Source organism: Rhinichthys klamathensis, unplaced genomic scaffold (assembly GCF_029890125.1).
Source record: "Rhinichthys klamathensis goyatoka isolate OS25496 unplaced genomic scaffold, OSU_Roscu_1.1 h1tg000168l_1, whole genome shotgun sequence".
NCBI lineage: Eukaryota > Metazoa > Chordata > Actinopteri > Cypriniformes > Leuciscidae > Rhinichthys > Rhinichthys klamathensis.
The window spans coordinates 325711-341823 of NW_026606699.1; the positions used below are offsets into that span (position 1 = coordinate 325711).

The 16113-nt window shown below is 37.4% G+C and overlaps 1 protein-coding gene across 7 annotated transcripts in view; it reads right to left on the bottom strand.

The window, feature by feature from the left end:
- ubr5 (ubiquitin protein ligase E3 component n-recognin 5) overlaps positions 1 to 16113 on the bottom strand; it is a 66197-nt gene that overhangs the window by 27409 nt on the left and 22675 nt on the right. For 5 of the 7 annotated variants that reach the window (XM_056259420.1, XM_056259417.1, XM_056259418.1 and 2 more), the window contains 18 exons: positions 15234 to 15346; positions 14818 to 14961; positions 13819 to 13930; positions 13578 to 13732; positions 13283 to 13480; positions 10974 to 11184; positions 9064 to 9190; positions 8102 to 8253; positions 7921 to 8016; positions 7119 to 7242; positions 6937 to 7034; positions 6698 to 6852; positions 5874 to 5965; positions 5095 to 5241; positions 4793 to 4911; positions 4454 to 4504; positions 2277 to 2403; positions 2049 to 2178 (listed from right to left, as the gene is read on the bottom strand). In XM_056259420.1, coding sequence (XP_056115395.1) covers positions 2049 to 2178; positions 2277 to 2403; positions 4454 to 4504; positions 4793 to 4911; positions 5095 to 5241; positions 5874 to 5965; positions 6698 to 6852; positions 6937 to 7034; positions 7119 to 7242; positions 7921 to 8016; positions 8102 to 8253; positions 9064 to 9190; positions 10974 to 11184; positions 13283 to 13480; positions 13578 to 13732; positions 13819 to 13930; positions 14818 to 14961; positions 15234 to 15346 — 2351 coding nt within the window. The remainder of the gene's footprint in view (positions 1 to 2048; positions 2179 to 2276; positions 2404 to 4453; positions 4505 to 4792; positions 4912 to 5094; positions 5242 to 5873; positions 5966 to 6697; positions 6853 to 6936; positions 7035 to 7118; positions 7243 to 7920; positions 8017 to 8101; positions 8254 to 9063; positions 9191 to 10973; positions 11185 to 13282; positions 13481 to 13577; positions 13733 to 13818; positions 13931 to 14817; positions 14962 to 15233; positions 15347 to 16113) is intronic. The other 2 variants (XM_056259415.1, XM_056259419.1) reach the window with 2 other exon arrangements.

The window sequence follows — 16113 nt, forward strand, 5'->3', positions numbered from 1 at the left end:
TAGTCATGCATCGCTATGGCCTGAAAAGATTTAAGGCACATTTACAGCAAGAATGATAAGATGACTACAACAATAACAATATTAGAACAACATCTTTGTTTGATATAAGCGTTTGCTGCAGTTTTGTCACCTGCCACTTTAAATGCTTGAGCTCTTTCTAAAAAAGTAATACCAATGGTATCATTTCTCTGTGCATTTATAGTTAATTGTGGTGTGGACTCTTGCTTTTCTTTTATATTTAGAATGATTTTTAGAACTATATCTTTTTCATTTTCATTATAGTTATACAGTTTCCTCTAGGATTTTTCCCAGCTGTGGTGGCAGGCCCATTTCCCCAGGGGGAGAGGACGTGGCTCATGAGTGATATTCCCATAGGCCACGCCCCCTTGCCCCAGGTGTTTAAACCTCCCCTAAGTATTATAATATGAAAGGCTCCAATAAGAGCAGCAAAGCGATTATGCGAGTCCCGTGTGCAGAATGATGCACTTGAAGCAACGTGAAATCACCGCGTGCAGCGCTTCGCATTGAAAAGTTCAAAGCGAAGAGATTAGATCTATCTATGCTTAGTGTATTCCATCTATGCAACAGTTTATTAAGCCTTTTCTATTAACAGCTTTAAATTTCAGTTACAGTGAGCGTGAAGAACAATTCATAGCGCTCTCTACTCCAGTGCTGTAATCTAACAGACACCCGGGAGAAAGGAATATGATTTAGAAAGCACAATAAAGTCATTTTATGCATACCTTTACAAATAAAGTATAATAATGGGAACATTGATCTTGAAGAGAGTGTCATCGTGTTACTGTCGTAACCGAAAGCGCTGTTTGAATGCTGAATGGAGAATGACTGAGGAGAGATGAGTTTCCATTAACTTTAACTTAACGACTTAAATATTCATTTTTACCTCACATTATGCTATTGAATGACCTTAGAAGTCTTGGAATATAGTGTGAAAACTTTATGGTGCTTTACAATGTTTTTTTATGCCTTTAGTGGGGCTTAAAGGACAAGTTCGGTATTTTACACTTAAAGCCCTGTTTTAAGATCGTTTCTGATGAAATAGAACGGTTAAGATAGGTGCACTGGAACAATCCTTCATAAAGAGCATTAAACTTTAGTTTAGAAAGACTCACCGTGAAACTCACCGAGTGGTCTGGGGTGTTCACTGATATGCTCACACAAAAATCGCTGCAAAAGATGCAACAGGTTTTATCGTAGTTTTTGTCAAAGTCAATGGAGTTGGACAAAAACTACGATAAAACCTGTTGGAAAGCATCTTTTGCAGCGATTTTTGTGTGAGCATATCAGTGAACACCCCAGACCACTCGGTGAGTTTCACGTCTTTGTAAACTAAAGTTTAATGCTCTTTATGAAGGATTGTTCCAGTGCACCTATGCAACCATTGTGGAGGTGGGGGGGGGGGGGGGGCGGTGCAACCACAGAAACCGAGATTTCTCGGGACAACAGCATGTGTCCAAATTTCAATCTTAACCGGTCTATTTCATCAGAAACGATCTTAAACCAGGGCTTTAAGTGTAAAATACCGAACTTGTCCTTTAACAATAACACAATAGTATGCACAATATCGGCCCTCACTGAGAAGCTGCAGCCGTGGCGGGATGATTTTTGGTGTGGCAGCCAGCCATGGATGAATGAATGTAGCGGAAACACTGGTTATAGTTATTGTCCTTGGTGTGAACTGGCCTTTACTCAACATAATAGCTGATGAAATATTTTAGTTTCATAATTGACAAACTTTACAACATTGACAGATATTGAACTGATTCAACACTGAACTGACCTTGAGCTGAATAATGACACTATTGTCTTCTGCAGAGTTTCTTTACAGCAGAATGACTCATATTTGAGGAAGTTTAAATCATTTATTGTAATTTTCTGTTTATTACGGTGAAGCTGCTTTTAAAATCTAAATTGTAAAAAGCCCTTTATAAATAAAAGGTGACTTGACTAGAGCAGAGCATAACTTCAAAAATATACAAGAGACTTTTCCAGGTATGGAAAGAACAACAGCTGTTTCTTCCACTCACAGTGATATCTGGTGCACACTTGACAATGAGGCAGTGTGTAAAACAGTCCAGCCTGATGGTGCCGCTCTGCTGGTTCAGGTACATCTGCTCCTCTGGTAAAAGGTGAGCGATTCTGCTGCTGGCGCTTAGGCTAGAATGATACAACAGCAAAAAAAGAGAAAAAAGTCATGAAAGGTGAATGGGCCCAATTAAATTTGCCTGCGGTGATAGTTAAAATGTTCTACTTACGGGTCTTTGTTTTCCTGAGAGCCAAACATTATCATGGACTTCAGCGCATTCCAGTCCTGCAACACGCGCTCTAGAGCCAGCTGGGCAAAGCGTGGAGGCTCCAGGTCATGATCCGGCATATCAGAGTCTGAAAGAGAGAGACGCATTAAAAAAAAAACAAGACAACAAAACCTTCTTATCGAATCGTGCATAACAAAACCAAAGACATGTTAAGAAACACTTGAAAAGTTGAGAAAGTATCTTGAGAGCATTTCTTTATTTTCATGCACTGTGGGAAAAGTTAAGAATAATTCAAATTCTAAAAATCATTGTAAATAATTTATTAAAGTTAGGATAAAATCTAGGTCTTAAATCCTGAAAGGCAAGATGTTTAATGAATTTAGTGGGTTGTTTCTAATTAATTGTGTAATTTCGCATTACAACATGACACTACATATGCAGGAGTTGGACAATGAAACTGAAACATCTGGTTTTAGAACACAATTTATTAGTATGGTGTAGGGCGTTTTCTGAAAACATTTTCTGACTCGCTCCTCCGGATGTGGGAAAGACAGTGACGGTGGGTTCGGAGAACAATACGTTTCTCACATTGTCCACAGCCAAAGATTTGCACTGTTGGCACCAATGAAACCGACATTTGGCACAAGTGACCAAAGGTTTGGCTATAGCAGCCCGACCCTGAACATTGACTCTGGTGCTCATGTCGAAGTTTTGGTGGAAACAGGAGAGTCGAGGTGCATTTAATTCTGCAGTGAGTTGGGCAGCTGTGGTTTTATGTTTTTTGGATACAATCCAGGTTAGTACTAGGACATCCCTTTCAGACAGCTTCCTCTTGCATGGACAGTTACTCCTGTTGGACGTTGTTCGTCCTCTGTGGTGTATGCCGACATTACCCTGGATACCAGAGCTCTCGATACGCAACAAAGACTTCCTGTCCTGGTCACAGATAAGCCAGCGAAACGCACGCCAACAAATGGAGATTGGCCACCAACAATACATGGGCCAGCGTTTCAGTTTCATTGTCCAACCCCTGTACATATTTACTCTGAAGTGACTACAGTGATCTATAATGTAAAAAATTATTGGTCATGATTACGCATGACTGCTGACTTCAAAATTCAGTACTAACCCAATTGGAGACCTTGCTTTTAATTTGATAATTATGACAATTTTCGGCAACATTCAGCACAAATGAGGCGCGGACGCGATCACTCCAGAAGCGCCCACACAGACAAAAGACGCATTCACACTAGAAAGAACGTAAAAAGACACTGCAAAAATCGCTCCATCTTGAGACTCTTTAAAAGTAAAATTATTGGTGCATTTAAAAATACGACGCTGAGAGCTAAACACCCATCAAGTCAGTCATGACAAATAATAGTGTGCGTGCTTATGATTGCATTAATCTGCAAGCAGCCCAAAAATATGACCTTTGAAGTGTTTTTCCATTGAGTTGATCATTGTCTTTGTTAAGAACCGCCATACAATTATGATAACCCCAAAGCCTATCACTTTTCTTTACTAAGAAAAATAAGATGTTCTAAAGAAAATATTTGCGACATTAAGAATTAATTTTAAAAAAATGCACTTAAGATTAAATCCAAGAACTTTATAAGAATGTTCCTTAATCTAAACTATGATCACCCAGCTCTAATCTGCTAAATGTGACTAAGGAATGAAGATATTAACACATTATAAACAATAACATCATGATTTCCTGTAAAGCTGCTTTGAAACAATGTGTATTGTGAAAAGTACCATATAAGGGCCCTGTTTACACCTAGTTCCTTCATGGATTTCTTTGATCGGATAGCTATCCGATCGTGAAAAGACCAGGTGTAAATGCCCTGCGAAACGCTTTCGAGACGGATTTAAATTCAATCACTCGAACCACTACAGGAGTTGGTTTGAGACTCATTCCAAATTTGTAAATGCATCTGGTTGTTGAAACCACATATGTAAATTCTACTCCTCCAAAAATGTAAAAAATTAATAAATAAAACGAGTGAGCGTGTATAGGCTATATGACGTTATAGCCAGATTTGATAGAGCTACTGAAACGTGCATAGACGCAGATGAGTAGCTGAGTATCTCTTCAGCAAGCCGACATGCAAACTCGCAGACGCTCAACACACAATCATCTTTATCAAAAGTAGTGAGACTAAATTATATCTTACCAGTGCTGATGCCGCTCTTTCTCCTATTGCGGTCTTTGATCTTGAAATTAGCTGATGATAAATAAAATGCAGCTCATATCTGTTGCTTTCGTTGACGTGAACTCCGTTAAATTTGCATATAGTGTGGGAATTGAAAACCGGATATATATCAGTTTTGCGGAGACACATTTATGTGGCCAAGTGTAAATGGAACCGTTTTATCAAATCAGATAGCTATCCGATCAGTAAAAACACATGAAGTGACCAGGTGTAAACAGGCCCTAAATAAATTTGACTTGACGACTTTAAGATGACTTTTGTCAATCCAGCCCCAGGTCACTTCCCTACTCAAAGACACACCTTCAGCGCTGGCAGCCTTCCGGTTCCTGTCCTCTCGGATGCGAGGTGGTCGGTACTGGCAGTGTTCAACACTTTGCCTTGCAACAGTCTGCACCAGAAACAGCAAAATGTGCTCCCCCCTATCAGACACAAACAGAGAGGGAAAAAGAGTTCATGACGCAGAATGGGTAACATGTCATGTTGCCCCAACGACCCCATAAAATGGTTTGGCAACAGAAAGTTGGGCCAGGAATCTAAAAATTTAAAAAAGTCTTTTTCCTTTTTTAAACACCATATAGCGCAATATATCCTAGTGAACATACCTGCTGTTAGGAGTGGTAACCAGATTAGTGGTGGTCAGCAGTCTGTAGAGCAGATCCAAACGAGCTGCTTTCTGTCCCGCGATAAGAGTCTTGCATTTACACTTCTCCCAGCAGTCACAGTATGCGGTGGGAGACGTTCTCTTCAGTCTGGAGAAGAAACAAGGAGCATGAATTACTGTTTTAAAGCCTAGCGAACTAAGTTGCTGTCTTCTAGAGGGTTAAAGAAAACTTTACATTAGCAGCAACTCATTTGATTAAATTGGTGTCAACATGATGCTAAGCTAAAAACGCAATACTCATTATGACAACCATAAAAAATAGTCCAGTTCAATAATCTATTTATTTAGATTAAACTATCCTTCTAGATGCTTCAGTATTTTTAGTTACTAAAACTAAAACTTTTTAGAAACTAAAAATATTAGTTTCCATTTTTAAATATGCATTTTTAGCTTTAAATATTTATTTGTTTTTTATATTTATTTCAGTTTTAGTACTTCAACTCATTTTATTTCAGTTTGTTGCCAAGGCCATATTTCTCATTTTATTTTTTTTATTTTTTAACTATTTTTAATAGATAGCTGGTGAGTGGGGGGGAATTTGGCACAATTTGGCTGCCTTCGCATCAGCGTTTTGAGTGCCGAAAAAAGCACAATATAAATGTAACAAATTAGTATTATTATACATTTTAGATGACAATAACACTGGTTGCAATGCATTCAAGAATTTCCTACTTCCAGAAGGATGCATGTGGTGAAAATCAGTGTCAATTTTGCACTCACTTGCAGTCATGACCCTTGTGGCAAACCCTGGCGCATTCAGTGCAGCAGCACAGTGACTCCAGCAGGCCACAAGTTCTGCACTCAAAGATATCCTGCAAACAGACAAGTTCAGTTAATCACACAGTGCCACTCTATAAGTCATTAAGATCAATGCTTCAACTATTTGTTAAATGTAAAAAAATACATTTGAAAATATCTTTTAAAAAAAATGTAGAAAAAATAAAATGAAAAAAAAATACATAAAAAGTATGCATTCATATATTTATGAATACCATACACTTTGGAAATACATTTTAAACGTTTCTTAAATTTCAATGATTGAGTTTAAGCAGACAGTAATTCATAACTCATCAGGTAAACACAAACCATGTATATCCTTTCAGCAAATAACCTGTATTTTAATGTTATCACAATCCACTAGTTGAGAACCACTGATTTAGATTAATTACACTGGTGGCTTGGAATATTTCGGCATTGCTCATTGACCCTTTTCACATTTCCAGGGTTCTCAGCAGCAGTCATAGTTGTGTCTATAGCAATCAACAGAAACTGCAACAAATGCAATTTTTGTATTCCCATTTGCTCCAATATCAAAAAATCAAGAAATTGATTACATTGGTCAGAAGAGAAAACGGTGTGAAATTTTAGCTGAGTTTGTTTTTTGAAATTTACAGCCAAGGTGCTATAACACGAGTATAGCATTATAAATGTATATGACTGTTTTTTTTTTTTTTTTTTTAATGAAATTCTTTACTATATTTCTAATGTTGATAACTCAATCACAGTCTGTGTTAAGGGTCCATTGAAGGCTGTGGCTTCTGTACCTGGTTGATGTGTTCTGCTCCAGTCCAGGTGAAGCTGCAGGTGTCGTTACAGCACAGGACGTAGAGGGGAGAGTCATCTGGATTGGTGCCTGAAGGACAGATCATCTCCATGAACACAGACGCTGCATCCTCTTTCTCTCCAAGACCCGGTTCACCTGCACAAGAACACAAGATCCTAAAGGTCTCTGAATGTTTTGAAGCGGGTATCTAATTTAGTTGAACTGCATCGATGTACTTACCTTTGGCTATTTTTTGTGCTGCTTCTAAAACAGTAATGGCTGCTGGGTAAGCTCTCCCACTCACCGCCAACATGAATGGGGTCATTCCACGAGCATCCCTACCAAACAACAGCAATACAAACACTCAAAGACAGCTAAAAAGGAGATTGGCTATGATTTAGAGCTGCGGCAGGTCGACGTACTTGGCAGAGAGCAGCTCTCTTAAGTGAGGTCGCAGGACGACGCTGTCACACATTAGCTTTAGTATCAGGTGAGCGTTGGCCTTACGGTCTTTAGACTCCACTACTGATGGTTCAGATGAAGGTCCTTTAGAAGACACAAGAAAGATTGAAAACTTGCTAAAAAAAAAAAGCTTTAAATGATGGCACAGAGCAGTGGCTCTCAACTGAAGGGATCTTGACCCAAAAACAGGTTGCAGGTCTATTCTAAATCTCAGATAAAGGGTTAATATTGTTATCTAAAACCATTTTGGTACTTTAAATATATTTATTTAAATAATGTTTATTTTATTTCATTTCAGTTAAATAAATAAATCACAAACAACAAATTAAAAAAAAAAACTATATCAATGACACGAAAATAAAGGCCAGATCACAACAATAACTATAACGATATAGATAGTTTTAAAATTCCCACCCACAACTATAATATATATATATATATATATATATATAGCTGGAATCACTTTCGGAATGATTTTATCCAGCTATTGAAAGATGAAAAACTTTAACAGCCAATCAGAACCCATTCTGCTTTAAAAGCCTCAAGCATTCAAAGTGGCAGACGACAAACGCACTTATAAGCAGAACAGTACCATCCATTAGTGTGGATGCTAATATAGTAATAGTTATCTCTCTTGGTGTGAACGGCCCTTAACACCGTCTAATTGGGTCACCACTTGATGTACAATGTAAAATCTGGGTCCTGGAGCAAAACAGCTGAGAACCACTGCTGTAGAGTCCTATGGGAGTCCGGTTCACGTACCTGGGATGGTGGAAGTGCTGGGTCCCTGGTTGGTGCCTGTGGAAGCAGTGGTAAGGGAGCCCACTGCAGGGGCCAAGATGAAATCAATGTCACCATCTAGCGGAGAAAATGGTTTTGTAAGACATCAGGCTATAGCATGCATGCAATATATCTGTTACGGCCCAAGAACTGCAGAACTCACCAGGATCCATTGGTGGAGGGTCTGGTACCCAGCTGGGAGGCGCAATAGGGGGTGAAACCGGGTCTTGGTGGTCGCTGGAGGAAGGGCCGGATTCGTGGCGGCCCAAACCAGCAGCGCGGAGGGAGCGCCTCATCATCTCTCTCAAACGCAAGCTATAGAAACGAGAATAAAATCAAAAGTGAAATTACTGTACAATATTAACAACCAAATATAAAAACTCGAACGGTTTGATTCCCTGTGAATACATGAACTGATAAAATGTATAAGACTTAAAAAAAAATTAAGGCACAAATAAAATTAATACTGTATATCCATAAAGAGCAAAACCATTCAATCTTAAAATAATATCTCAAGATTCTTTTATTTATTTGAACAGGTTGCAACACAAAAGTTTAAAATAATTAGGACATGTTTTATTCAAAATACATAGGTATTGAAATTGATTTATGCTTAAATGCCAATACATACAAACTATCGATATTTGATTTGCTGTTAAGATAATAATGTATTTAAAAGGAAGCCAATAATAAGGTTGCCGAAACAAACATATTAGGACACATCGTGATTCCTGTTTTTCCATTCCCAAATTTAAGACCTCTTAAAATGATAATTGAGACTTTTGTTATGCTGTTTAAGATATGACTCATGGCCGTAAAAAAATAATAATTCAGTTTGATTAAATTAAAGGTTTTAAGGACCCATTGAAACCCTCCTTGAATGCAATGTTAGAAAACGTCTATGGTTAAAAGTGTCTGCCAAATGCATGAAAGTAAATATTATGTAATTAAGTAATATAATGTGTAACAACTGTAATTTATGCATTTCCATGTGGTTCGGCTCCAATCTTAATTTTCACCAAAAATCTTTGAGTTTGTTAAATTTAAGAGTTATTATTTATTTTTATTTTTTAATGCTTCTCTGGTGAAATGCTTTTCTGTATCCCAGTGAATCTGAATACTGACCCTCGACTGCTGGATGACCCTGTGCGGTTCCCGGAGCTGTTGCTGGATACCACTGAAATGGCATTGGCAATGGCCTCAACCGCAGACAGCCTCTCAGCGAACGTGTTCCTTTCAGACCGCTCTGCTTCTGAAACACATCGTACATCAATGAAGTCATCCCATGCTGGGTTTCATAATCTAACATCAGCTGTGTTCCAAAACCTAATGTGCTGCCTCGCTTGTCATCTCAGAAAACTAAAAATGGTCTATAAAGCTCCACGTTATAATGATTGTCATCAATTAAAATAAACACTTAATTAACCTAATAAAAATAAAATAAAATAAAATGAATAAACTATATAGACATTTAAAACAGTAAAAACGACAAAACTAAATTTCTATAACTATTTTAAACTGAAAAAAATCTTTACGTGTTTTTTGTTTAAAATAGAGATCATGATTCTGAATAGACAACTGAACAAAAAAAAAACATTTACTAGAGGTGCTGCAGCGGTCCATTTAAAAACGTAGAATTTGGGAAAAAACTAATCGGTTTGAATGATTGATTCAATGACTCATTCATAAAGACTTCACTTGTTTCATTACTGGATGAATTACCTCAAATGATTTACTCAAATAATTATTTTAACAGTCTCTTCTCACCACCTACCGGCGCAACAATGTAATAATTCCATCTTTATTTGAAGTTTCAAGTTACTTTCAAAAGGTGATTTACTCTATTTTGGTCACTACAGTATCCCAGTACTTCTGTGATAATTTGAATTACTGTAACAGAAATAATGATCCTGTGTGGTTGTTTGAAGGCGTTTCATATCTGTGGGTCAGTGGCAGAGTGAACGCAGATCTGAATGTTCGCTGTGATCGTACTTGTCAAAGGTTTAATAGACACAGCCGAATCATTGTCATTAAGGAATAAGATTGTGTATAGAGATTGCTATCTTTTAATGATTAATAATGTATATAGTATATATATTATGCTAAAATAATAGGGGTGTAATGGTACATGTATTCGTATTAGGGGTGTAACATATTCGTATTGAACCGTTTTGGTACGAGGCTTCCGGTTCGGTACGCATACAAACCGAACGATTCCTTGGACCATTTTTCCTGCCGACAAAATCCGCGCTGGCGCGACCACCACAACGTTGTGCAACATCAAATGGCAAACGTAATGAAAGCCGAACGAAACTGCGCTACTCATTATATTGTGCTTCACGGACCGTTTATCAGTTCGGACCAGCAACATCTGTGCAGCGCGAGCCGATCTCGATCAAGCGACACTGTTACTAGAGATCCATTGAAGAAAACATTTGAATTCGCCACTGAAGTAATAACATCGCTGCGAGATCTAGTGAGAAGCATTCACATTTCTCCATTATTAACCATAGATATCTATTAGATCAAACAGCGCTGACTTGGAAACCAGGAGAAACATTGTGCCGTGAATTATCTAGTTATAGGCTTTAAGTCCACAGATTAGCAACATTCACCACGGATTTAATATAATAACACTAGCTGTAACCATGGAAGTTTGGCTGGAATAGTGAAATGCTTTCAAGTACTTCACACATCTTTTTCCAGCACTTCAAAACTCAAATATTATCTAAATATTATATATATAAATATAGGCCTATATTTAAATGTTATTTTTAATGTGATGACCAAAACATTATTTGTTCATCCTTCAAAGATAACCCCCATTTATAAACCTGAAAGTTTCAAGATGTAGGAAAACTCAAACTTATTTAAAAATATTTTTTCTTTTAATAAATAGGAAATTTCTCTGGCATTTCTTTTTGCTGTATCGAAAATGTACCGAACCGTGACACCACTGTATCGTATCGAACCGAACCGTGAATTTTGTGAACCGTACACCCCTATAAAATAACACTGTAAAAATGCACGTTTACCTTCCTCCTCCTTGGTTTCCTTGTTGCTGACGGGGAAGCAGACGGAGACGCAGGCGTGGAGGACGTTGCGGTTGCCGTCACAGCGGTGGCTCAGCAGAACATCGAGAGCGTGTGGGTTCTGCTCCAGCAGCATCGCTTGCTCCAGACTGATCAGGTATTGCCTGCACGCCTCGTAATCACAGCGCAGCACGTGCTGCATCAGCGTCTGCTTCTAAAACGCAAAAAGCAAACAATAAATCAACCGGAAATCATAAAACTGTAAAAATGTATTTAGGAGCATGTGTGCGAATAAAAAGGTCCCTGCTGGTCCTTAAAGGAGTATTTCACTTTAAAATTTAAATTACCCCATGATTTACTCACCCTCGAGCCATCCTGGGTGTATATGACTTTCTTCTTTCGGACGAATGCAATCTGAGTTATATTAATAAATGTTCTGGCTCTTCCAAGTTTTATTATGACAGAGGATCGCAACCAAAAGATTGAATTTTACTTTGTATAAGAAAAATATTCATATTTAACACGTTACAAACTCATCAATTTGCTTCAGAAGGCCTTTATTAACCCCCCAGAGCCATGTGGAGTTCGTTTATGATGGATGTATGCAGTTTTTTCAGCTTCAATCTGTTCAATCTTGGAAGAGCCAGAACATTATTAATATAACTCAGATTGTATTCGTCTGAAAGAAGAAAGTCATATCCACATAGGATGGCTTGAGGGTGAGTAAATCATGGGGTAACTTTCACCTTAAATTTTTTTTTTTTTTCATTTAAGGTCATAAGTCTTAAATATGTTAAGTAGTTTTATTTGGGGCTTAATATGGTTATTAAACTTCAAAAGGCGATGATTTAATGCAATTAATATGAGCACTACACATTTTAAAGTAAAACAGATCAGTTGAATTATGACAACGCTTACTTTATGGTGTTAGTATTCTAATTTGTTTTAGATGGTTGTAAATTTGTAATGTGTTGATTGTAAAATTCTTTCAAAATTTTAATTTTTGAAAGAACAGCTGGAAGTAGTAAATGTCAAAACATTTCAAAATAACAGTCTTGGTGTATTTCGGGATTGCTCAATTAAAGGACAACTCCGGCGCAAAATGAACCTCGGGTGCAATAACACATTGGTACAGACTAAATCGTTCCCTGAGATTTGTTTTCATGATAATCGAATGTAAAGAGTTTTATCTCTAAAAACAGTTTAGCTAATAACGCTAGTATATTGGGCATAGAGTAAGCAAAAAGAGATCGCTAGTTAATACCATTAACAAGGCTCAAATTAGCCCCACACTAACACGGCAGCATAATGAGTGTCCTTACATGCAAACCGAAGCATTGAGAACTTTGTAAGTGTATAGAAAGTTTAATAAGAAGATACTTTACACAGACAGTACAGTTAGCGCATACAGACAGCAGCCATCTTGGAAAACAGTCTCGATCAGTCAAACCACGAACACGGTGATACGTGAGCTGAACTGTGACTTGGAATCTCATATGGTCCGTTGTTTCCGGAAGAAAGCACTGAGCGCATAAGAGAAGCACTGAACGCAACAGAGAAAATAAAAAAATAAATATAATTTATCTTATCTTCAATATCTACACGTACTGTTCGCTCACCTTCGTGGTTCGATTGATCGAGACGGTTTTCCAAGATGGCTCCTGTCTGTATGCGCTAACTGTACTGTCTGTGTAAAGTATCTTCTTATTAAACTGTCTATACACTTACAAAGTTCTCAATGCTTCGGTTTGCATGTAAGGACACTCATTATGCTGCCGTGTTAGTGTGGGGCTAATTTGAGCCTTGTTAATGGTATTAACTAGCGATCTCTTTTTGCTTACTCTATGCCAATATACTAGCGTTATAAGCTAAACTGTTTTTAGAGATAAAACTCTTTATATTCGATTATCATGAAAACAAATCTCAGGGAACGATTTAGTCTGTACCAATGTGTTATTGCACCCGAGGTTCATTTTGCGCCGGAGTTGTCCTTTAAAAGTCCTGCATTACGCAGAATTTTTTTTTTCTGATTATTCTTTGCATTTTGGTTACTCAAAACAGTATCTGGCATTTAATTTAATATAAATTAATAAATAATAAATAAAATATATATATATACTCCATAATTAAATAAATAGTTTGAAACAGAAATTTAAATAGTTTACTTTTTGTATTAAAAAAATTATACATTTTTCTTGTAAAATTTCTTCTTTATTTAGGAGAACAAGTAGAGCACTCCTAAATATTTCTAAATAATCTTTAATTTTTTCTAAATAACTAATGTCTATTTTTAGCAGGCTGGTATAGTATACCTCCACAGCCATTATGATGATGGCTGCCTTCTTTTTGATTGTGGAGTTAGTGGGAAGGTTGGCAAGCGAGTGAACTCCCATGCCTAGACTGGCAATAGGCGGCAAGTCTAGCCAATCAGGGTCACGTATTCCACCCATACAGTCTTTAGCCATGGGATAAATGGTGCCGTTACCATCCCTCAAAATGATGGGACTCTCCTGAGGATATGCAAACATGAGAAAGTTAAAACAGGCAAAGAGAAATGGAAAGTCCCCTCAGGTGTATGAAACATATCAGGCTGTGTGATGGTCTCACCTGGCCAGCAGTGAAGATGGCCACATTACGCTCACTCTGGCCGAGAAAGGCCAGGTTACTGGTAGGGAAGTGATTTTCCTGCTCCGCTTTTCCGGTGGCCAAGTCAAAGACACAGTACCGTACCCAGCTGCCTGTTTTCAACACAGCATGAACTCCTGCAGCACACAAGACATCAGAGCCGTCAATGACAGGGCAAATTCACAACAAATTGAAGTCTGATAAATCTGAACACAGTAGTCACCTTTGGAGTCAACATTCACAGCTAAAATTTCTGCTTTTTCTGGGATACAAAGTTTTTTAAGTGTGCGCTGAAAACAGTCAGGAACTTTTGGTGTTCCACCAGTTTTAACAACCTGTTCAAAAGGGGAACAAAAGTAACGTGTCATGTTTGTTTTCATATTTCAATATCTATATAGACCAAAGGTTTTTAAACTGGGGTCCAAGCACTTAAAATATATTTGTAAAATATATTACACACACACAAACATATTACACACGCTTTAAGCAATGAATTATTTATCGTTCACCAATATAACCATTCCATTCTGCTTTCTAAAGACAAGAAATCATGATTTTATTGTGATTATTTAAACTATTGACAAATTTTACATTAAGAAAAAAATTACATTAATAATTAATGGTTTTGTGAAAAGAAAAAAGTGATAATCTCATATAGTATACGCTGTCAACCAAATATTTTCCAGATAATATTTTAAGAATTTGCTTCAGTACAATGATAGTATAAAAGTATATTTAAATCTCAAACACTATATTTTTTATATAAAATAATCTACAAAACATGCAAATGCCTTTATATTTTAGGAAGGTGGTTATAGTAATAGTTAATAGGGTTATTTAGGGTTCCTTGACATTCAAAATTTTGAAAACCCCTGCTTTAGACCTATGCTATTCCATATGCTTGTGTTATATAATTGCTTGTGTTATAGAATTGCGGTGTTACTTTTCTTAAAGCCGAGAGTCTCATATACAAAATGTGCGAGCATAATGACATTAAAGATTCTTCTCTCTTCTTCTCTTGAGCATGTATCTGATATAGCCAAATTTAACATTTGCAACAATCATAAATGACAATTCACAACCAGACTCATTAACCTTAACAACAATAATTTAGGCCTAAAATTGTCAATTTATCCATCAAAATGGCATTTTGAATTGTCCACCAATGCTTTTTAAGATTCTGCAAATGACAGTGTACTTTTACAGCTGAAAGTGTGTTTACCTGTAGCTCATCTATTCTAAGCAGTCGACAGTCTTGCAGCAGTGAGGAGGGGTCAGAGTCAGTGGGAGCTGCGCTCTGGCTGCTCACGCTGCTCGACGTCCCTGGAAATTTCACAGCAACATATGCACCATCGACTTTTAGCACCTTGAGTTCAAAAGAGAGAACTGTTGCAAATGAGGTGTAATAGCAAAGCATCACACAAAGACCAGAGATAAAACAGACAGGAACATCAAGTGTCGAGAAAAACACAGTATGCTTATATAATGTAATCTATTATAATTGGAAATTCTTATTACATGAAAAGGCTATGCATTGCAAAATTGAGGATAATAATTAAGCACAGTGGAGAAATATGATGCGCTTGTAGTTATGGTCTCCACTGGATCAAGCTGGCCGACGTGTACGCCTGCACCCACCTTTCCCACGGGGACGTTTTTAACGTCCTCCACGAAAACGACCTCTCGTAGAGGCCACTGCTCTTCATTCACCTTCTCCTCTTCTTTTGGAGCCGGTGTTGAGCGCCTTCGCTCTGTAGCACAGCAGGTAATCGGTTAGCAAAGACAACACTGCAGCCGCATCTTAGTATCTGTTGCAAGTCTTGTTCATGTTGTAGAGTGTACTGATTGGGTGCTAATGTTGCTGAGGTGTTTTTTTCCTGTTCCCACACTGTGCTCCTTACAGGAGGATAGTCTGGGGGTTGCCTTTTTTTCTCCTCACCTCTCCTCGTGTCATGCTGTATTTTCCTCAATTCCCTGTCTTCCTGTCCTGTCTACCCCCTTGTCATATTGTATATATGTTTGTATGGACAGGCTGATGGCTAATTTCACTGGTACTTGTGACTAAGTGACAATAAAGGGTTACTACTACTAAATATGGTTTTTTTTTAAAATAACTAATTGATATCACAAAGCTTTCCCAGTGGATTGATTACATTAGGAATTGCAATATATATATATAACAAGTTTTCTGAAATGCCATGTTTAATGATGTAAATTAAACATTATCCAATGTAATATGCAGTAATTTGCATACACTTACTGAACAGAAATCAGAAATAAAGCTGGGATTAGGCGAGGTTCAAAATTCCCATTTCATTTTGTTGACGTTTTAGAGTCAACGTTTTTAACAAGGGATTTATGAGATCACGTTTTAAATCACTCCAGAAAATACTGTCAGAAATAAAATAATTTTCACCATGTTTTTAGGAAAATAAAATGTATAAAACCAGGCGAATGATATATGAACAAACCCCCGCAGTAAAAAACCCTTGAGAATACAGATAAGAATAAAACCATA